The sequence below is a fragment of the Dermacentor andersoni genome, chromosome 7 (genome assembly GCF_023375885.2).
Source record: "Dermacentor andersoni chromosome 7, qqDerAnde1_hic_scaffold, whole genome shotgun sequence".
In the NCBI taxonomy this organism is placed as follows: domain Eukaryota; kingdom Metazoa; phylum Arthropoda; class Arachnida; order Ixodida; family Ixodidae; genus Dermacentor; species Dermacentor andersoni.
Window position 1 is genome coordinate 146,010,424 of NC_092820.1, and position 21,409 is coordinate 146,031,832.

Genomic DNA, 21,409 nt, shown 5'->3' on the forward strand with positions numbered 1-21,409 from the left:
TGCAACAAACAGCCCAAAGTGGTGAAGAAAGTCAAAATTTTTACTAATCGCAAGTAATTTCCATAATCTCTTTCCATAATGTGGTATTAGGACAAAGCAAAAGAAGAAAGAAAAGGAGGGCAACTACCTTCCATTTTTCCTTGATGTGCTGAACCCTGGCCTCGATAGGTGGGTGGTCTTCAGGAGGCAAAGTGGCGAGAACATCTTTGCTTGTCTGGATCACCCGAAGCAAAATGTGTTCGTAGGGCTTGCTGAAGAAGGCCTGCGTTTGAGTGAAGAAGAGATTCGCTGTAGTCTAATGTTGTGTATCCACACCATTAAAGATATGCGGATTCAACATGCTGTGAGAATCGGTTTAAGCGATGCTGTCGTTGCTACTTGCGAAGAATGTCAATCTTCGCAATTGTCAAAACTGTTGAAACAGTTAAGCGACCATTTGCAAATATAGAGCACACAAACGAATTGGGAGACATTTTCACCGAGAAACGCCTCGTTCAACGTAAACTTCACTTGATGATGCACATCCTACGCATGACTATGAAGGAAGAATGTTGGGAAGAGTATGTTGAGCGACCACATAAGAATTCAGTTACGAACTTCACCTACAAAACCACACCCCTCTTGGCTTCTGTGCCTCCACACATCGAGACACAGTTCCTGCGAGACGAAAAAGGTCATACGCATAGTGACACCACAGGAACGAGCAAATGTCTGGCACGTCTATTAAACATCTCTTTTGAGTTGGACAGCGGTGTATTTGCCACTGAATTCTTAGGTTGTCACCGACTATATCACAGTCATCATCAGCAGCAGCAGTTTATTTTATGTCCACCTACGATACAGTACTGTAAGGTATTTATTGCAGTATGTATATGGTATGACACAGTAAAACTTTCAACTGCTGCTTGGACTGAGATTACCTTTTTTTTTCCCACAATGCTGTATAGAGGAGTTACAAAACCATCATTGCATCACACTGTAGTCGGCATCAAATGTCAGCCAGAGAATCACCTCTTCTCTGGTTTACATTTGATACCATACACTTTAAACACTTCTAAATGATTGTGTACGGCGTCACCAGAGCCAACAAGGGGAACAAGCGCTGAATACAGCGGAGTCTATAGAAGTACTAAGCTCGGATGCAGTGAAGTGTTTGAAAGGACTCTGATGTAGCAAAGGAATTGCACGAGATTTAGTGAAGCATTTTTAAAGCCTTGGGCAGATTCTGGGCAGTGGCAAACTAAACCACCAGGACTTACAAAGGCTGTGAGAGCTTTTTAAACAGCTTCGCTGTCTTTGATGCGAGAGCTGCGCAGATGTGCACACACTTGCAAAGGTCCTTTTTTTTTAAATGAAGAAAAGCACATCTGTCATAATTTTTTTCTTAAGTCCATGCTCTTTTGCGTGCTTTAATGTTTTTCTAACATGTTCTTCTGCTTTCCTCACTTGTCTGAACTGCAGAAAAATTTCTCGCTAGGCTGAAAAAGTTGCAACCGATTCCAAAGACTACCAGGCCTCACCCTGGCAGCTTCAGGATCCCTCTTGTCAGAGACATGCATCTCTGCTTTGCCGAGCCAGTCCAGCGCTTTCTTCTCGGCGTCATTGATGTTCTCCCACCTGTTGGCCGCCTCTTGCAGGGCACGCTCCCACTGCTCAGCCAATGAGGAACAGTTCTGCAGTGAGGTACAAAAGAACACAAAGTAATACACATTATTAGAGTTTTAACATGGCGTAGGTGTACAACGGAACACCAAAAGGCACACTTGGGAATGCAGTACACGTAGATACTGGAGCACCATTACATGTATCTGAGAACATAAGGTAGGCATATACTGGAATACCACAAGACGAAGTCATGAACATAGCTTAAACATGTACTGAAATACTGTATGATTTATTTAGGAACATAGCATAGATATATTGAAATACCTAAATATGTTATTTGTGAACATAATACAAATGTGCGCTGGAATACTGGCACATGTATCTGGGAACACAGCATAGATGCATACTGGAATACCAAATGTGTATTGAGGAACGCAAAGCCGCCATCCCAGCAGATGTATTCTGGAACATACTGTAGGCATACATGGCAGCACAGAAAGGCGTACTTGGGAACACAGTATAGACAATACTGCAATACCAAAACATTACCACTCGAACTTATTCAATTGCACCCTAACGTAATCTATCTCGTAACAGCTGTCACAAACAGGGATTAATCTACGGGAAAGTCAGCAAGACAAACAAAATGTTTTAGTGCAAGCCAGTATGTTATACTGAATATCTGTAGTAACCGCATCTCTTGTAATGAGATTACACTGTGGTGCTGTATGCATCAGTCACATAGTATGAATAAACGACCTACAACATACCTGGAAACGATCATTGAGCTGGGCCATCCTGGCATCCACCCTGGACGTGTCCAGACCCGGGCAGGCCCCAACTTCCTCCCTTAGCTCCCGATGCGTCTTGTTTTTCGTCGTCAGGAGCGCTTTCATGGGAGCCAGTTGAGAGAAGAATGCCTGTAGACATGCAGAACCATGCGTCACTTCATTTTCGTCCTTCAGTTACACGGCATTCTGTCAACCCAAATGCCCAGTCAGAACCACATGATTCAAGTTCGTCGCTAAGGTTAAAGAGACTCACAGGTTCTTGTGCTACAACTGAGAAACTGTAATGCAAATATCGTTATAGTATCTTATCATTCCATAATTATCCACCCACATCATATTATTTGAACTCCATTTATACATAGTAGTGCAGTGGAAAGCATTGTACATTCCAATTGCATCCCACCTATTGCGCCTCCGAGGATCTACCTCCCTACATTGCTGAAGGCCATGTTTCAATCTGCATAATCAAAATCCTTGTGAGGTCGTATAATTGTGCACCGGTATGAGGATCAGCGTGCACATGCCTTTGATTACAGTGCCTTGGGGATCAGCCTATTAGGAATTTTGCAACGCCAAGAATGAATGCTGGTGGCTACCCTTTAGAATGCTATGGCAATTAAATTTTGGGAGATCTGTGCAAATTTCAGTGCAGGTTTGCATGTGTTGGTTTGTGTGTGTAACCACGCTTAGATGCATGTATGCGTGTGCGTATCTGTCTATACATCTCTTTTTTTGAGTGCATCTAGCATTGCTTTAGCAGCCTCTACGAGGACACCACCACTTAACAGAGGTCTAGAGGACAGCTCTGTACCTTGTGCTTCTCAAGCTGCTCCAGCACCAGTGTCTGTGTGTTCGGCACAGCGTAAGTAGCAATGGCATCCTCCGCCTTGTCGAGCCAGCGATCCAGACGATCCAGGTCGGCGTCCAGGGCACGGACCAGGGATGTCACTTGGGTCACAGTGCAAAGCCGCTGAGAGCAACGTGCTTCCATGCGAACCTGGTTTTCTTTTTCCTACAGAAGAGAGAAAACACACACGAGACAGAAGTGACACACGGAGCACCACGAGGCACAGGCTACAATGTTTTCAATTTCTTAAAGCCTAGAAGAGCTTCCTGCTGGGCTACTCGGTGTACTACAGAGATGCCCCATGTTCTTGGGCTCCAAAATGTGACAACTTACACAATATTAGCGGGTAATCGAACAGTGCTTTTGACAGGATGAAGTGAAAACGAGTGACATAACATCTTCACTTTGTCCTGTCAGAAGCGTTGTTCGATTACCCTTTAAAAATGCACCAACCGGCCCAATTCAGCACACTCTTCCTGACCACTTATATAGAACAGAGGAGAAAGGACATAGAAGAAACAGGAATGGGCTGTAGCTATACCAAGCACTCTCAATGGACTTGCAACCGAAAAAGAAATTTAACTTCATATGACCATTTATTAATTGACTATTGCGGTGAAAAGAAATTGAGGTAAGCAATTTGAAACCTTCTGTTGAAAGTCTTTCTTATGGTGATACTCTGGAAAACAGCATAACATTCCCATGAACAGAAATAAAATATATGCCATAATTTCCTAATCCTTGTGGCATCGCAGACAAAGCCTCATGTTATTTTCAAATTATATGACATTGAAAAGAGCATGCACTGCATTCTGAAGTCTTTTGGCGTTGCAATGGGAGAGGAATAAAAAAAAATCTGGGGTTCAGAAAAAAAAATTAATTTGAAAAACTCCACCAAAAAACAGAGGGAATGCAAGCAGCCACAAACCTTCTTCATGTCAGCCATCATCTTGTCAACTTCTGTACGACTTAGGTCTCGAACCAGAACCTGAGCTGTTCTGGACAGGGCTTTGTACTGCGACCGCTGTTCTTCCATTGTGTTCTGGAACCTCTGTGATGTTGGGAACAGAGAACAGATCACCGACGTTAAAAATCTGACAAGTCTGAGAGAACACTGGTACTAGAGAATTTGCTGCCAAACTGCACCTACATAATCACGCTGAAGACTTGAAACAACTTGTTCACCTCTAGGTTCTTTAATCTTAAAACTTCCAACTGAATTTATTGTGTAGACATTGTGAGAATTTTGTTTCAAAGGAAGAGAATGTCTCACTTCTCACTTGAACTGAATGCTTTGCTTCTATTGATTTGTTTATTATGACAACCACGATGGAAAGTTAAACCGCTGACGGAAACTATTTGACAGAGACAAATGTGTCATATTTTGTAGGTGTCAAGGTTTTAACAGGAGTCCTGATGTCTTCTCATTGAGATAAGTCCCTACTGATCGAGCAAGTCCTGAAGACAAAACTCTTTTCGACAATTAAATTCTGTCAGCAGGCAAGAGAAAACTCTTTTTGAGACAGGTCTTGTCGATGACACTTGTTTCAACAGGCAACTCTTGTCTTGCCAACAGAACTAGCCTGCCAATAACGTGTCTGTATGTCTGTCAGTAGAAAAGGTCCAGTCAACAGACAAGACAAGAGGAACTGTCTCATCCTGTTGCTGAAACAACCCCTGGTATCAGACTGAAGCATCCCCTGTCCTTGATACCCCACAGTTCCTGAATACAAGTTGTTATCTTCCAAATACTGCTTCATCTATGTCAGCATAAAATGAAGATTGCCGAGAAAGAGCAGCTCTACAGAAGGCCATTCTGTGCATCCAAATGCATCCGAACACATTTATATGCCATGCTGAGTGGTGCAGTCACGAAGAAATTTAACTTTTTACCGAAATCTGCGTTCCGAAAACTTTCGCTGCCCGCTGCACATACCTTCAGGTCCTCAGCGTGCTGTTCCAGGGAAGGCACATCACAAGGCACGTGGGCAGTGAGGAGGTGGTCTGCCTGCTGCAGCCAGTGCTTGAGGTTGTCCAGGCCTGTCTGGAACTGCTGCGTTGCCCGCAGTGATTCCCCGCTGCTCAGGAAGGGGTGCATCTGTATTGCAAAGATGCACAGAAATTGTGTCAAACGTAGTTCATGGCCGGCCATAAGCCATGGCCGTAAACCACAGCCATAGCCGTTGGTTTATGGTGACACAACCATGCCATAAGAACGTTAAAAAGTGCAATCTGGACACGGACAAGAAAAGCTACATATACATGTGTGCATATGTGCCTTTGCTCGTCTGTGTCCAGTTCGCGCTTTTTAATGTTCTTATGAATTACCAACATGTTAGGATTACCAGCTAAGTTAAACCTACACTGCCTATATACAAATGGCTTGGATTTAAATCTGACTTCGGCTAGCTACCTAGCACATAATGGCAATCACGATGCGACTGTGCTGCATAACGCACTTTTTGTTTCTTTTTCGCAGTGAGGTTGGGATAGTTTTTCGGGAGAGTTATGGCCATGTCCATTCAATCAGGAGGATTGGTCAGATTTTGCTAGTCCCCAGGACAGATGGGGAGAGTTGGCAGGTATGTATAATGCTATCTGACATGACATCTACATAGCAACACAGCAGCAAATCACTAGTTTGGTTTTCCATGGATAATTTTCAACTATTACAGTGCTCGTGTTTGCAGACTGTAACACATCTCGCAGGAAGAAACTCGGGACATGGAATTGCCAATCATTCCCTATTTGTAATCCTCGTCACCAGCCAAACCGCACAATCATTACAACAGTGTCTGGTGTGCTGATAAGCCTTTAGTTTGGCTCCCAGTGGTGAAGAATGTTTCTAAAGCCGTCATAAATCTCTCACTTCAAGAACAGCGACAAGTAACGATAACAAGGTTAGTGTACGAGAAGTTCAATGCACTCCTTTCTTTAAGTGTCATAAACATGTGAAAAGCTTCAATGTAATGCTTGACCGCTGTCCACAATACACACAGCTGACGTCTTGGGCAGCAAGTACCTGTGGATATAGCGAGTCCCATCGTTGCTTGATGGAATGAACTTGGGCTCTGATAGTTGATGCAATATCATCTCTGCAGGTTGCAGCAAGGTAGTCTCCAGACTCAACAACATTCTTCTTCTTTTCGTTCCAAGAAGGAAGATCCTGGAAGAACTCCTGGAAGACAAACAGCGAAAGATTAATGACCCCACTCATACGACTGTTGTTCCGGAACATAAACACACAGTCTGTATGTTCCCAAACACAGCAAGTGACTCAGGGTAAATGGCAGCTTAAGCCACAAAGGTTAAGTAAAACCTAAAGTAAAAATAAAAAAAGTTTTTCCTATTGTGCCCATATGTGTCTATTCAAAAAACATGATTGAACTTTTCGGTGTCATAGGCAAAGCCTTCCTATCATAACAACTTCAATGTGAAACTGTTGTACAGAATCATTCATTTTTGTCTAAGTCTTACAGTCATGACCATGAGTTCTTAAACACTTATCACATGGAAGAGCTTGCGACTGAAATTGTCAGTGCAATTTTGCTTGTAGTCCTTGTTAACTGTGAGCATTGGGTCATCTCTGAATGACACTGTGTGTGCTTTGGTGAACTCCTGAGTTCTCTCACAACATACATCAGTGCAACTCTTTTATTACTTCCAGCATGAGAGAGGCCAATTTCAAGTTTCTGCATGTTTCCCAAAATAAATACATAATGCACAGTGTGCTAAACCTGAAACACCAGAGGAACCACCTGTGGTGACAAGCTTTCGCGGGCACTAACGCATCGTCACTCATGAGGCCTCATGCCAAAGCAAACCAATGATATTCAATGACATAGTTCACTTCATTGCCAACCACAGCAAATAAATAAAGTGCCCAGAACGCCTGTAAAGAACAGTTTCCACATTATTTTTCAGTCGAAAACTGCTACCACGTTCTACATATATCTTAATTACTAACTGATATTAAGAAGGGACAGCAAAATAGGCATTCAAAAATAGGTAACAGTTAATGCTTCAAATGAAGAGTGAATGTGACAACGAAAGCCTTCACTCATGTGTTTCCACCAGCAAATTCTGATTGATTGATTGATTGATTGATTGATTGATTGATTGATTGATTGATTGATTGATTGATTGATTGATTGATTGATTGATTGATTGATTGATTGATTGATTGATTGATTGATTGATTGATTGATTGATTGATTGATTGATTGATTGAAACAAACACTTAGGTCTTGAGAGGCACTGTAGTGGAGGGTTACAGATTAATTTTGACCACCTGAGGTTCTTTAATGTGCATCTAAGTCTAAGTACACAAGTGCTTTTGCATTTAACACACACTGAAATGCAGATGCCATGGCCAGTAATTGAACCTACGACCCTGTGCTCAGTAGCAGAATGCCACAGCCACTGAGCCAACATGGCGCTATCCAGCAAACTCAAATGCAATATATTTCTTGGCTGAACTGATACTGATACTGATACTAACTACTGATAGATCAGAGAGGCACTGATAAGGTTCAATCATGAAAGATTAACAAAACTTCAAAAAAATTTTACAAAGGCATTACCTGTTTCTGAGGAAGACTGGACTGGAGTGCAATTTCCGCCTGATCCAGCCACTGAACAACAGGTCTGTAGAGGGCGTCATACTTCTGCCACTGAACCACGACCTCGCTGAGAATGTTGCCAGAGGTGCGTAGGCGGGCTGATAGCTTGGTCCAGTGGTCGTGAATGTCACCCAAGAACCTGGCCTGGTCGTCGACCTCTTGGAATCCTGAAAGAAAGTAGTTTGCGACACCGTTACAGGATGACACAACACTGAATGCTTTCTGCAGTTTCTGCATGACAGAAATCACGAGCCAAAGTGATCAACAGGGTCACAGAGACAAGTGGTGATGCTTTTTTCCTTGCTAAGTGTCATTCAGTTACATGCAATAAGCATCTGATAGAGTTTCTAGAGCTTAGAAAATATGTGTCAGCACTGCTTTAAGAGCACCTGTGCCAACGTGTGCCTTTCTTCATCTTAGTCTGCTAGCTGCGTTGAAATGTACAAGAGCGAACGAAGAGCTCACCAAGGGCCGATCCCCTCTGGCACATGTCCAAGGCCTCTTGGAGCTCCCTGAAGAGGCGGTCAAACTGCTGGAACACCTGGTCCCTTTCCAGGAGGTCCCTGTGCCTTCTCAGGAGCTCCTCGACCTGAACCACAAAGTCGCTCAGTTATGGCGATTCCCCGCAAGACAAGCAGGAGCACTAATGGCTATTCTTGATGAGTAGAACATGCAACATAGTTGGTACAGGTCTTATTGCTGCGCCACATAGAGCAATTTGGGCGCTCCTTGAGCAGGTGTGATGCCAGTCAACGTCGTACATGTTACAGAAGAAAAGTAACCGGTTACAATTACAATTACTTAAATCAGAAATGAAACTGATATTACAGGCAGTGATTACCGTATTTTTCGGACTGTAGTCGATAAACCATAGAACTTTAATAGTTAAAATATTGCCAGGTGTCGACTATCTATGGCTGTCTGCTATACACAATTTTACTTTTTTAAGATTGAAGGCACGCTTCCAGAAACGGAGGCCAGACTGCACCTGGGTGAAAGCCAGTCTAAAAACTGCTGCAACAAAGATGTCGGATTCTGAAGGCGATGAAGACACTGAGGAGCTGTTTGTCAAATCCAACCTGCCTCATTTGTTTTGTTCTGACAGTTCCGACGAGAGTGATTTTGATGGACTTTAGAACTGACTCCTTTCATTCAGCATGACAAGGACCTAGAATTTTAGCGGTTGACAATACAATTCTTGCTCACCTGCTGTAAAGTCATTGGAGACAAGCTAGAAAACCTATCTTCAGTCAAAGCTCATCCATGCAAACTATACAGCAAGCGCAGCCTATATAAAAAAAAAAAACTTTTTATTTTAGGCTCGAATTGGCCTTTGCAACATCAGGTGCATATTATAGTCCGGAAAATTCGGTAATGCTGCACGACCATAACTGAACAATTACTAAAAGACTAATCAATTACTTTTATGTTACTTGTCTCACGACTCTTACTACCATAGCACAAGTTTCCTGGTACATGTGTTCCACTTATGTACGGCCTGCTACTGTGCCGAGTACAATCAATCCAGCTAAAATCCCACAAGGTGCCAAAATCGACCTTCGAGTGCAAAGTCAGGTCAGCACTAGTGATGCACTGGTGGAGGCATGACAAACACAACTATCGTGCACTGCACCAACCACATCCGGAAAAGCATGCAGCAGAGCCACTTGGCCGTCATCACACCAGCGAATAACACACCTGAGAGCGAGATCCGTGCTTCTGTTCCAGCTGGGCGACGTGCTGTTCGACGGATCGCACGAGCGCCATCAATGCGAGCTTGCGCCGCTCCATCTCCAGCAGCAGCTGGCGTTTGCAGACGAGCGAGGACAGGGCTTCGAGCCGCTGCTCGATGTCGGCCAAGTGCTCCGGAGCCACGGTGGCCATGATGGCCGGCGACGATTTCTGGTCGGCGAGCCACTTCTTCACTTCGTCCAGGTCACTTAGGATAGACTGTAATTTGGCAAACGAGAGACCCTACTTAGGACAGGTACTACCAGTGGGATGGTATCTTAAAAACAAGGTGCACTTAGCCTCACAGTCCCATTCAGAGGCATTGGCACAGGGGTCAAAATGTAGAAGTGCAGGGCATAGGTGACATTACGAGATAAATTACAGATAGGAAGAATGCTAGATTACAGGAGATATATGTATTAAAAATTAAGTAGCTCATGCAGGGAAAATGCTTATTTGTCACCGCTCCAGTTCTGAAGGAATGTCATTAGCAATTGCCATCATCAAATTTGAAATGAAATGCTAATACAGACAGCACTACTAAAAAAAGAGAAATTTGGACTACCATGCGTGCAAAGAAAAAAAAACAAGGCCTGCACTCGCAAAACTTCTCTTTAGTAAATGTCTTCCACAATTGGCCATCACCACAAAGATCATCCAGTTAACGTCCATAGCTATCGTGAGTGACCAGTGCTCAACCATCAGCCAATAAGAAAATTCAGATTGATTATGATATGTCTAACAACATGCCTTGCTACAGGCCACTGAAACCTCAACAAAGAGAATTTTCAAGGTTGGCAATGGAAGAGAAATGGCGGGATGACATAAATCACCGTCATAGATTCCCACAAGCCTGATAGTGCAGGCAAGCCACCATGTCACAAGCAAAGTCGTAGGCCGTGAATGCGTCTACCAGTGTTAAGCTACTTATCAAGCTTCAGAATCAGAATTAATGTTTACGTCAGGATTATGAAACACATGTTACAAGAAATATTGCAGAGGTTCCTGCCGTCAGTGACGCTAAGGTAAGGTCCTTTATACTAAATGTCCACGCCCATGCTTAGTGCATAGACGTAGTTTAGGATGTTGCAATGTCAAAGTGCCCTTGATTGGTTGGTTGATTGATTGATTGATTGATTGATTGATTGATTGATTGTGGAGAAAATGCTGATACAGACAGAGCACAAAAGCAAAGAGATTACCACAACTTGAAGCAACATTACTAAACCTGTGGTTAACACTTATTTAAGTGCATCTTTATGTTTGTTTCATCTCTATCACTTTTTCCACATGACGTCTTCAAAGAAACTGATTCGGCCTTAGAATGATCTTGTAGTGCATTCCCATGCAAGGTCAAGAAAGCTCGCGAACTCACCAACGCTAGAAGACAACAAAAATAAAGAAGCACGGTCGGTGCCGTGAACACTAGCACGACCAACAGAACCCATATTGAACGGCCAAATGGGTCAAACGTATTTTCCTGGCACACCGCCTCTACAATCTCATCAGACAGAGACACTACATGTCGCAGCATGTTCTATTACCCGTCCTCTCAATGTTCTACACGTCTAGTATAGGAGTGGGCAAGCAGCGAACGGAACTATACTCTCACCTGGTGTTCAGCCAGTTTAGAGGCTACGGTGGCGGCGTCCATCTGTCCCAAAGCGAGCTTGTCGTGGCGAAGCCTTTCCTCGGTCTGCGCCAGCCACTCCGCAACCTGCGCCAGTCGGCCCGGAAGGGCGGCGTCCAGCCGCTTACGCCACTGCGCTAGTCCGGATTCGACTGCGTGCCAGCGCGATTGCATGAGCGGCCACGCTTGGCTCAGCACGACGGTGCTGTCTGCTCGAGCTGCACGACGTTCCAGCCTGGCATAGAGTTCACGGTGCCCGTCGAAGTCTCGGCACAGGTTCAGGTAGCTCTGCAGAGGGAGTAGGCGAATTCATTCATTCTTTAAGAAGGTTTAGCGGAAGGGCGATTACGTGTGCTGCCGACGCTATGGCCAAATGAATCCAAGGAAAGCATAACGAAAACTATTTCTTTTGTTTCGGTTTCATTTGTGCTTTTATTTAAATAAAAAGGGCACTAATCAAGAAACAGAAGCCTGCCCTTCACTTTTTTTTGCACATAATCAACCACTTCTTCTTTTGCCAGATATTTGCAGAACTAATGCGGAGCATGATTTACCAGCAACAAAGCAAATGCACACATGTAACCAACGTCAAGCTTCACTAGTCTTTGCTGTGCAACAGTACTCGTAACATGCATGAGAAGGTACTTTGCTTGGTCTCAATTGATTTTGATCGTTTCTCTGAGATGAACTGCCCACCTGGTACTCTTCTCGTAGGTTGGTGAGTGGCCTCTGGAGGATCTGCAAGGTGGTCTCGGCCCGCTTGAGGAAGGACTCAAGCACGGAGAGGTCGTCCTGCCCTGGGGCAGCCGACGTCGGCGAGGACACGGTGGGCGAGAGAGGCTGCTCCGTGGCATATGTGCCAGGATACTTGTGCAGGAACTGGGCCACATAAGTCATTACAGACCTCTCGTCCGGCTGGTCAACATCCACGTCTGCAAAAGGGAGCAAACAGAAGGCAGGTTTTCTATATACAGTTGAACTTCGATATGTATCAAGGGAAATGTGTACATAGTGGATTATTGGATATAGCACAGTAAACATAAAATGTGTCTCGCCGATATCAGCAGGTCACGAATGGATGCTCATAACGATTATTGGATATAACGAAGGTATTTTTGTGTTAAATGTGACTTCGTTATAGCAAGGTTCGACTGCACACATGGTAGCGTGGCTGCACTGCATGTGGTGGTCCAGCCTTTATGCAAATGTCCCGTAATCTAGCAATGTGGACAGCTTGGCAAATTGGTTAAAATTCATATAATGAACGATGGAAAAAGAAATGCTAATGCAAGCAGAGGCGAACATAGGACAAATACTGACTCAATACTGAAAATTTAGTCAGAAATAACAGAGAAAAAGCAGTAAATGCAAACCTGCACACATAGACAGTCAAAATGAAAGCAGTTGGAAGCAATGAGGAAAATGTCTATTCTAAACATTTCAGCTAACTGGTGATTGATCTTCTGAGTGACTGATTGCTTGTCTATCGAAACACTAACTTTTTCTCAGTCACTTAATACTTGTTTTTCGGAATGATGCTGTTGCTCGTTGAGCAAATAATTATGCGTGTGGTTGACTTGCATGTAACTTGCTGTCATAGACCAGGGGCTATCCACATGGGCTACTGGTTTAGGTATCTTATACCTATCCTTTTTCTTCAATTGTACTAATAAAGCTCATGATTGATTAATCAACTGACTGGTTCATTGTTACTTATATGTATCCTCAAGGTAGAACATTACACAGGGAGTGGCTTAACAATTTAACAAAGTTTAAAATTTACAAATAGCTGAACACAGAAAATAAGTGCCAAACATACAAGCATACAATAAGGGTCCAACTTAAAAAGCTCCCCCCTCAAAAAAAAAAAGGGAAAAAAGAAAAAAAAAGCAGTGCAATACAAAAATAATGCTAGTCCATTCGTGTGCTAAATAAGGTATGGCAGAACGAAACAAAATATCTTTAATAGTGGAAACAACAGAGAGAAGGCCATTCCAATCATGGCATATGCATGGAATGAAAAAAATTTTTTTGGTTTCACAAGCTATAACTCCCGCTTTATTTCTGTGATTACAAGTCCATCGCTCTCTACTGCAACTATGAGATCGTAAGCGCAATCAAGTGAAGTGGATTATCTGCCACTGTCAAATCTTTGGTAACAAAGAAGAGCACCAGGTGGCATGCGAGATGTGAGCTACCACCCACAGCCACCTGAAGTGTGCAACTCCTCCATCCTTGCCACCAGAGACAGCCCCAACTACGGTCATCTTCTACACCAGGCTACTAGGGCTGTGCAAGCACAGGAAGGACAGCATCCCCCAACAACGCCCATCCTCCACCCTCGGGCTTGGCAAGGGTTTCGCCAAGTCCCATTTCACCGGACATTATTGTACATTGGCTGGCTGGCAAACAAAAGAAGAGCAACCAGGAAGATGGCAATGATATTTCATTTTCTACTTAGGCTAACGAGCTAATCTGTCAATAAAATGGTCTATTTATTCATTATTTTCTGGGATCATATCTTGAGGATTGATTGATGTACACCAAAAAGTGACAGAGCAGGAACGTGCTGCCCTTTCAACGCACCCTCGGGGTCGAGTAACCGTGGGATGCCCAGCTCTCGGTCGGCAAGAGAGAAGGCCCTTTCCAGGCGGTTTCGAGCGTCCATCTTCTTTGCAGAGTCCAGGTCCACCAGGGAAGGTTTGATGCAGTGTACGATGGCCAGGAAGGCCAGGCCGTCCCGCCAGCTCGGTCCAAAGTCATTAACTTGGACACCAAACCGCCTGAACAAGGACATGGAAAGCATTCTCTATAGCTCCTGGCCACAATGCATACTCTCGAAGGAGTACTGACACATATTTTCTAAATTATGGAAACTGTACCAAATGCTTCTCAGACACAAAAGAATAGCACATAACTAGTACCAAGGCTCGGAAACATTTATGAGATATCTTGATGCGATACTAAAGTTGGTCTTGACATGTCAGACAGACCTGGCGTCATCGACGTTACTGTGGCGTCATGATAAAGAGCAGAATTTGCTGACGTCGAGTGGCAGTAAGGCTAGGTGTGATGACGTTGCTAATAAAAAAACAGAAGTAAAGAGTGCTGTGCGTGTTTCTTCTGCCTGCACTTGTGTGTGGCAGTCACAGCGATCACAGGAACAGGGTGAGTCTGCACACCACAAAGTCATTACACATCCACCTCCTGAGTCACCAAAACTCGAACTGATTCATCGAAGCAACTGTCACAGTAAAAGTAAATAATTTACAGTGTGCCTACACTTGCTAGCAGTTGTTCTAGGGTTTAGAGCATTTTCATCTTCATTTACCATTTAAAAAAAGAAGAACGACATCAGAAACGTCATCTCGGAACTCCTTTAACCACGAGATTCTGGAAGATTCTGGAACTGGGTTTCGTGACAAGTTCAGCTATGAAAGCAGTGGCATTTTACAAGTGCAGAGCCGAACACCTGGTGTCAAAGATATTGACACCAAGCAGGAACAGCTAGAAAGACGTGACAGTAAAATGCATGCAGCTGCTGCCTACACCTCAGCAGTTACATGCAATACCGTACTAGATGCGAGAAGCCGTCGTGTCTTACTGGCTGATGCTGTTCTTGACCCAGTGCAGGAGTGCCTTGCGAGCGCCCCCCTTCCATCGCTCCGCAGCGGACGGCTTCCTCGGAGAGATGGGTTGAGCAGCAAGTTGCCCCTGGAGGGTGGTTGACTCCAGGGAGCTGTCCTCGAAGGAGGCTGGGGAGCCAGCGAGGAGACGGGTGTGCTCCTCGATCTATGTGGGAGAAACAAGTTTCGGAAACATGTGTGCACCAACTTCTACACCCAGTAACATTGAGATTCCGTAAATAATCAAATCATGGCATGTAACATACCTAAACAATGCACAGGCTACGATCGAGAGACACCGCCAGTGAGACGCTCCGCATTAATTTTCAACCACCAAGGGGCTCTTTAACATGCACGTGAATCTAGATACACGAACGTTTTCACCTTCTGTCCCGAATGGAAGGCACCCACCGCGGTCGGGAATTGAACCAGCAACCTACCACTCGGCAGCAGAATGCCATCGCCACTGAGCCATTGCACCTGGTAGCCAGTAGATAACTTACCACCAGAGTGCCCCATCACTTTCATTTCTGCACAAACTGAGGCTTTCCCTAATAATTTATGGCAACTTTTGTACGCATGCTTATATGCATATCAAGAACATTCATTGCCAATCAAATTTCTTGATATGCGATTGAACCAAAAAATGGACTGAATTTATTCCGTGTTCTTACAATAAATGGAGAATACTATCCCCATATTATCACCAATATAAACTGTGCAAGTACACAATTGTCCGCTTACCTGGAAGTGTAAAATGATAGTCCATATGAGACCAAGAACAATGGCAGGCTTTCCATCCACAACATCTGTGGCATTTATGTTGACAAGCTTGATCTGAAGCAAAGACAATGTGAACACCCAATGAACGTCTCTCTTACTCACAATGACTCAGCACAAATATACTAAACTTGAAACATTCAATCTTTGCCATCTCTTTCCAGGTTTTCCAAGCTAATGCAATGCTAATATGTGATCTAAGCAAACCAAGCATTTATGTGTCAAGGAAAGTATGCACTTCAAATTGTAAATGGTTTGTTCAGTGTTTGTACTGTTCTGAATGCAAGTGATCAGTCAGACAGGTTAACTGTACAGTTACCAACTTATGAAACAGGGTACTTGATGGTTTCAAATGGTTGCCCATGACAGATGGACAACATGACCATTTGGGCTCTTTCACCTTGCATGGCTCTTCGCACATTTTAATGAGTGCTTCTATCATGATTTCAGACCTGCATTTGACATTTCAGTCACACTTGTAGGTTGCTAGTACATACAGTGTGTTCAACATGCACTTCATTGGCCCCTAAACACCAAAATCCCTTACTAGCTTTATTTTCAAATAAATTTCAATTCAAATAAGGATTCCACTGCTAACTTAATTCTGTTCGAGTGCATGTCACATTTCCAATATCTGTCAGGCGTTTACTTTAAAAAAAAATTTTTTTCTTCTAATTTTATTCCAAGAGCTTTCCCTGCGACATAAAACGTGTGAAACGTGCATGTTATATGTACATCTTTAGTTTGTTACGATCGATAAAGCGCACCAGGGTTGGCCCGGCGCCCAGGTTTGGCAGATAGTGGTGCCTTGTTTCGATTCAGCCAAGTTTCTCTGCACCTTCTGCACCTATTCACGGTGCACTGCACCTAGACCCTCGATTCCCCGAGGTGCAGCAGTGCACCCTGCACTCCCGTGCTCGATTGAAAGGGGTGCAAGGCAAGGTGCCGCCGCGGTGCACTGCACCCTTGAACCTTGCAGCGAGTGGGTGCAGCCCGGCCACCCCCTGCACTTTTTCGTTTGAGGTGCCGTGCACCTTTTTCTGAATCAAACAAACCTGAAGTGTGGTTAAACTGCTCACTGAATTCCGTCCGAATACACCTGACATATGTCTAGGTGCTCTCCACCTTCATGTAAGCTTTTCTTTTTAGTGCCATTGAGTGTTTGATTTGATCTATTGTTATTTTGACATTTCTCTCTCTCTCTCTCAAAAAAAAAAAAAGAAAGGTAAAGTGAACGATAAAAGAAGTGACCCAATCAATACGTTCTCTTAAAACCCCTACAAATCTACACGAGATAGAATATTGCGCGGGCACCACATTCGATTCCTCCCTTCAAGTTCCAAAAGCAATGTTGACAGAATCAAGACTCTAAATCTGGCATCCGTTCAGTTTTTCCGCCGCTAAGGCGACGCGGGCGGGACAATCTGGATGCCGATTCGAGAACCACGCACCCGTCTGTGCTCCAAAAACCGCAAGACCGTGTTGACGTTGCTGAGAAAATGAGGCCTCCGCAGGATGCGAGCGCGTTCCCTCGGCTGAAAAAGAAAAAAAAAATGGTGTAGATAAACAACGACACACAGCCATATATACACTTGTCGGTGTATATCTCGATCGTCCTCTCAAAATAACTTCTGCAGTCTTTAAACGAGAAGAAATGGGGTTACGCGAAGGCATTGTAGTACGAAACAGAAGATCGAGTACTTGTGTATGTGTGCTGTGCTCGTCGGGTAGCGCAGTGTCCCCGTTCGCGTAGTTTCAAACGAAAGCATTTGGTGGTTAGTTTTTTTTCTTAACGCGACGTCGAACTCTCGTCACGCCCACAGCATCGCGTAATCGTGCGATCAGTCGAACCGCTAACGTCGTCGAGCCGTTGTTCCCGTTTGCTGTACCGTTTGAGCCGGCGAGCGCGAAAATCCGTTGCAACGGGAAGTCCATCACGACCCACTCCAATCGAGACTCAAAGACAATCGTTTGATACAATGAGCGGCAGGATTCTGCAAACTTTGGAAGAGTCGGATCGATCGGTTTGACGATCGTGTGGCGCAAGTATAGTCCGTTTATTGTGAAGCATTGTATAACAGTTTAACGGTTTATTAGGCGGATCAGCCTCACCTGGTGCGCGTGGCGTACCAAGAACAATCATACAATTTGTCATCGAAAAAAACTCTGCATAAATAATGCAGTCGACACAAGTAAGCATCGCGCCCCGTTTTGTTTACTAACTGCGTCATACAGTTCGAAAGCGCTGATTGGTGTATCAAAGTCACGTGAGTATGCCGGCGTTCTTCGTGCGGAGAGCGCGCGCTAAGTTTGAACGCATGGCATCGTAGCGAACTCCTGCACATTACGAGAATGCTCCACGACCTTCATATTTTCCTTTGGTCAACACACTTCCTAAACTTCCAGTGACACCTCCTAAGCTTTCTTTCTTTTTTTTTTTTCCATAAACAATATCGCGGAGGAAAGCCAACACACTAATGAAAGGCGTGTGCGCTCACCAACACTTGTCCCGATAGGCATTCTAGTAAAGCTAAGAGCTTCGTGCCATCTCGTAAGTCCTCGATGACGTCGTCTACTCGTAAAGGGGGCGTTCTCTGAAAAAGAAAAAGAACCAAAGGAAAAGACAGTGCATCAGATAGAGACGCAACCAAGCACAATGAAGTGATAAGCATTGGCACCATACAAGAAACACGCATGCTTCTTGCTCATGTACGTGGTCTTGAGCAAGGATCTCATTACAGCTGTCAAACTACCGGGCAACACTGACACCTGACACTACCGGCAAGGTCACCCGTGATGGTGTCGCTGTCAAATTGCAGTGGAACTGTCAAATTTTGCCAATCAAAGAGGACGTATCAGACACTCACAGCGTTTCGACGGCTGCTGCTCCTTCCCTCTTTCTTTCACCACTCTTTTTATCCCTTCCCCCCGGTGCAGCGCGGTTGAGGTGTCCTCGTCTGAGAGACAGTTACTGCGCTGCACTTTACCCCAATTTTTCTTCCCTCCAACAAGAATCTCTCTCTCCTCCGAGCCAATCAGAAATGGGAAGACGACCAATTCGACGGAATTTGGCGAAAGTCTAGAATACCATCGATATATGTGTACGATTTGCCTTCTAGTACACAGCCCGCACACGCTGAAGGTTAATCTATTGCGGCAGATACTCCGGGGTGCCCCCTATTCAGGACATCTTCAAATTCCGTCATATCGTCAAATTCTCCAATGGCAGCACTTTCAGCCAATCAGAGAGGCCGTAGCAGCCCTCTCAGCAAATCAGAGCTGACAAAATGGAGAATTCGACAATATGGCGGAATTTGACATTGCCCAGGTGTCCGATATTATACCGGTTAGGAAAGGTGAACCGTTCGCTTGACCTCGCGTGATTGGTCAAAATCGAGCTCTTGCTGACGAAAGCGCCACTCCAACCAATCACGCTGGGCCGAGCGAACGGTTCGCTTTCCGAACCGTTGTAAGGGCACGCCTCATAATAGCACGCTGGTATTATTTATGTTACAGAACCCTAAATAAATATCTATGTTCTGTTCTTCCGACTCTCTGAAATTTATTTTTGTAGTTTTTATTCCAAGTTTGGCGCAGATAACGTTATTCACGAGAACTAATTGGCCACAGGAAGGATTCACTTGCGACGATCTGAACAATGAACAATTCATGAAAGGCGTCCTTGAATACGTCCTCACCTGTGAGAGGAAGTTGTTTATCCAGTTCATAAACACTTTCTTCTGCACCCGCTCTTGTTCATCTGCAAAAAGACAGAAAGAAAGACGCTTATTTGTGAGCCTTAAGTGTAACCAAAAAATGTTGCAATCACTGCCTCTAACAATCCCTCCATCAAAAATTCCACTTAAATGTACACACATTTTAGAAACCGCGTGGACAGTGTATAATTGCCTTTTCCGCTGACCAAATGCAGAGAATTCAGAGAAGGTGGTCAACAGCTGACAGAATTTGAAGGTGGGCTTGTAATTGGTTGATGGTATACTGCCGAATACAGTCACACGCCACTGATCTCTACTAGATATCAGAGATCCAGACATCAGTGGGTCACGCATCCAATATTCTCCTCATGTACTTTGTAGTTATTTCCTTTTTCGCTTCTTTTCTTTCTTTCTTTTTGTACTTTCTGTTGGACATACTCCCAGAATTCGTCTACAGCCTGATAAAGTGAGCTTTCGGTTCCTTTCGTTTTTGTTTCATTTATTTTCCTTGCCTACGCGCGCAAGCCTACGAAATGCACGTCTTACTCAACGTTGCTCGACAGACATATCTTTTACTTCAAATAAATTTAAAATTTAATTTTGAATTAACCTGAATTAAAATTTAATTTTAAAATTGCTTGGTTACTTTCATTCTCTAGTCTCGGAGGCCACGGTATAGTGGCGTGATGCTTTGTCTGGCTTGGCTGCGGCCACGTATCCGGCTATTTCTCGAGCTACGTTTCCTGGCGCCCATTTTGGAAGTGTTCCGTGCCTATCGCATGGTGATTTTGCTATCGCAGACCCTTCGCACCAATGCAAGCGTCCAGAATTCGCAACGTAAGTACAGTGCTTCAATCACAGAACAGGTACCGATGCGCGAAGGGCCCGCTCTACGACAAAAAAAGAAAGAAGAAAGCAGAAGAAAGGGACGTTGTAAATTCGTTTAGAAAAACGCGCGATACCCCGTCCGACCTTGCGCAGTAATGAGAAGCGAAAAAGTAAAGAAATGTTAACGATGACAGTAAATATAATCCGATATGCAACTGCCGTGCTGGGTCGCTGCCCAGCCCGGCAAGGAAAGATAACGAAATCACCGAGTCACGTACACGATCGAGCGAACGTAGCCAGGCGTGTCCGTTTTGATATAGTCATTTGCAAGTACTGATGCACTGTACCGACGGTGACATTTGCATCACCGTCGGACAATGGACAGACGGGGCGCGGCGTCGTCACATAACCAACGGAATGCGCGTATTCGGATCAACGAAAAATGGTTAGGGTCGTTGCGTACGCAACTGGCGCATATGGCCCTTCGGATATCGTATGGACTGCATATGTATGATTATGCCGGGGAAATGCACGGTCGGAGAGACATGCAGATCTGCATGATACGCCTGTATGATACAAAGCCCACTTTTGGTACCTCCAAGGGTCGAGGCGAGGTTTGTATGGCAATCGATCGAATGGCGCACTGCATATTATGTTTAGCCATTGGTCACGGACCACGGAGGGCCAGACCGAGGTGAAGGATACCCTGACGACAGTCGGGCGTTCTTCACAATGCACGCTATACACGCATCCGTTACGTGCTCTGGCCATACGTAGTCGAAAAAAAAAGGCAAAATCAGATCGTTCACACAATTGGAAGAATGCGCGGTAAGTCAGCACAGCATAAAAAAAAAAAGAAAAGAAAACCGAAGCAGCTTTCTATATCGAGTATCTACATACGTTCAAGGTCTCTATCATCGTTCAAGGTCTCTACATAAGTTCAAGGTCTCTATAATGAAAGCGGGGCCTCACCGTGCGGTGAGGCCATGCCTTTATGACAAAGCACGATTGTCGAACTGGGCTAGCTCAATGCTCCTAAACCACTTGGTGACAATTTGCCGCTACTATGACTGCACTTCGGTTAGAGAGGGTTGCAATGCGCCAAAGCTGAAACAGCATTACGCAATTAAGCGTCAGATTCCACAGTTCATCGATTGCCGCTCGCGGTGATCGATCTCTCAAAGTGACGTCAGGAAATAGCTGCCAATAGCGCACTTCTGTTGCATCGCGGCT

The 21,409-nt window shown here is 44.5% G+C and overlaps 1 protein-coding gene across 1 annotated transcript in view; it reads right to left on the reverse strand.

Annotated features, from left to right (window-relative positions):
* LOC126534488 (uncharacterized) overlaps positions 1-21,409 on the reverse strand; it is a 369,598-nt gene that overhangs the window by 245,512 nt on the left and 102,677 nt on the right. The window contains exons 3-20 of the mRNA XM_072289535.1: positions 19,331-19,392; positions 18,131-18,226; positions 17,084-17,167; positions 15,597-15,689; positions 14,831-15,018; positions 13,813-14,009; positions 11,923-12,158; positions 11,209-11,514; positions 9,564-9,815; positions 8,331-8,454; positions 7,827-8,032; positions 6,266-6,421; positions 5,180-5,341; positions 4,172-4,294; positions 3,208-3,408; positions 2,376-2,525; positions 1,521-1,673; positions 128-262 (exon numbers count right to left, since the gene is read on the reverse strand). Coding sequence (XP_072145636.1) covers positions 128-262; positions 1,521-1,673; positions 2,376-2,525; positions 3,208-3,408; positions 4,172-4,294; positions 5,180-5,341; positions 6,266-6,421; positions 7,827-8,032; positions 8,331-8,454; positions 9,564-9,815; positions 11,209-11,514; positions 11,923-12,158; positions 13,813-14,009; positions 14,831-15,018; positions 15,597-15,689; positions 17,084-17,167; positions 18,131-18,226; positions 19,331-19,392 — 2,924 coding nt within the window. The remainder of the gene's footprint in view (positions 1-127; positions 263-1,520; positions 1,674-2,375; positions 2,526-3,207; positions 3,409-4,171; positions 4,295-5,179; positions 5,342-6,265; positions 6,422-7,826; positions 8,033-8,330; positions 8,455-9,563; positions 9,816-11,208; positions 11,515-11,922; positions 12,159-13,812; positions 14,010-14,830; positions 15,019-15,596; positions 15,690-17,083; positions 17,168-18,130; positions 18,227-19,330; positions 19,393-21,409) is intronic.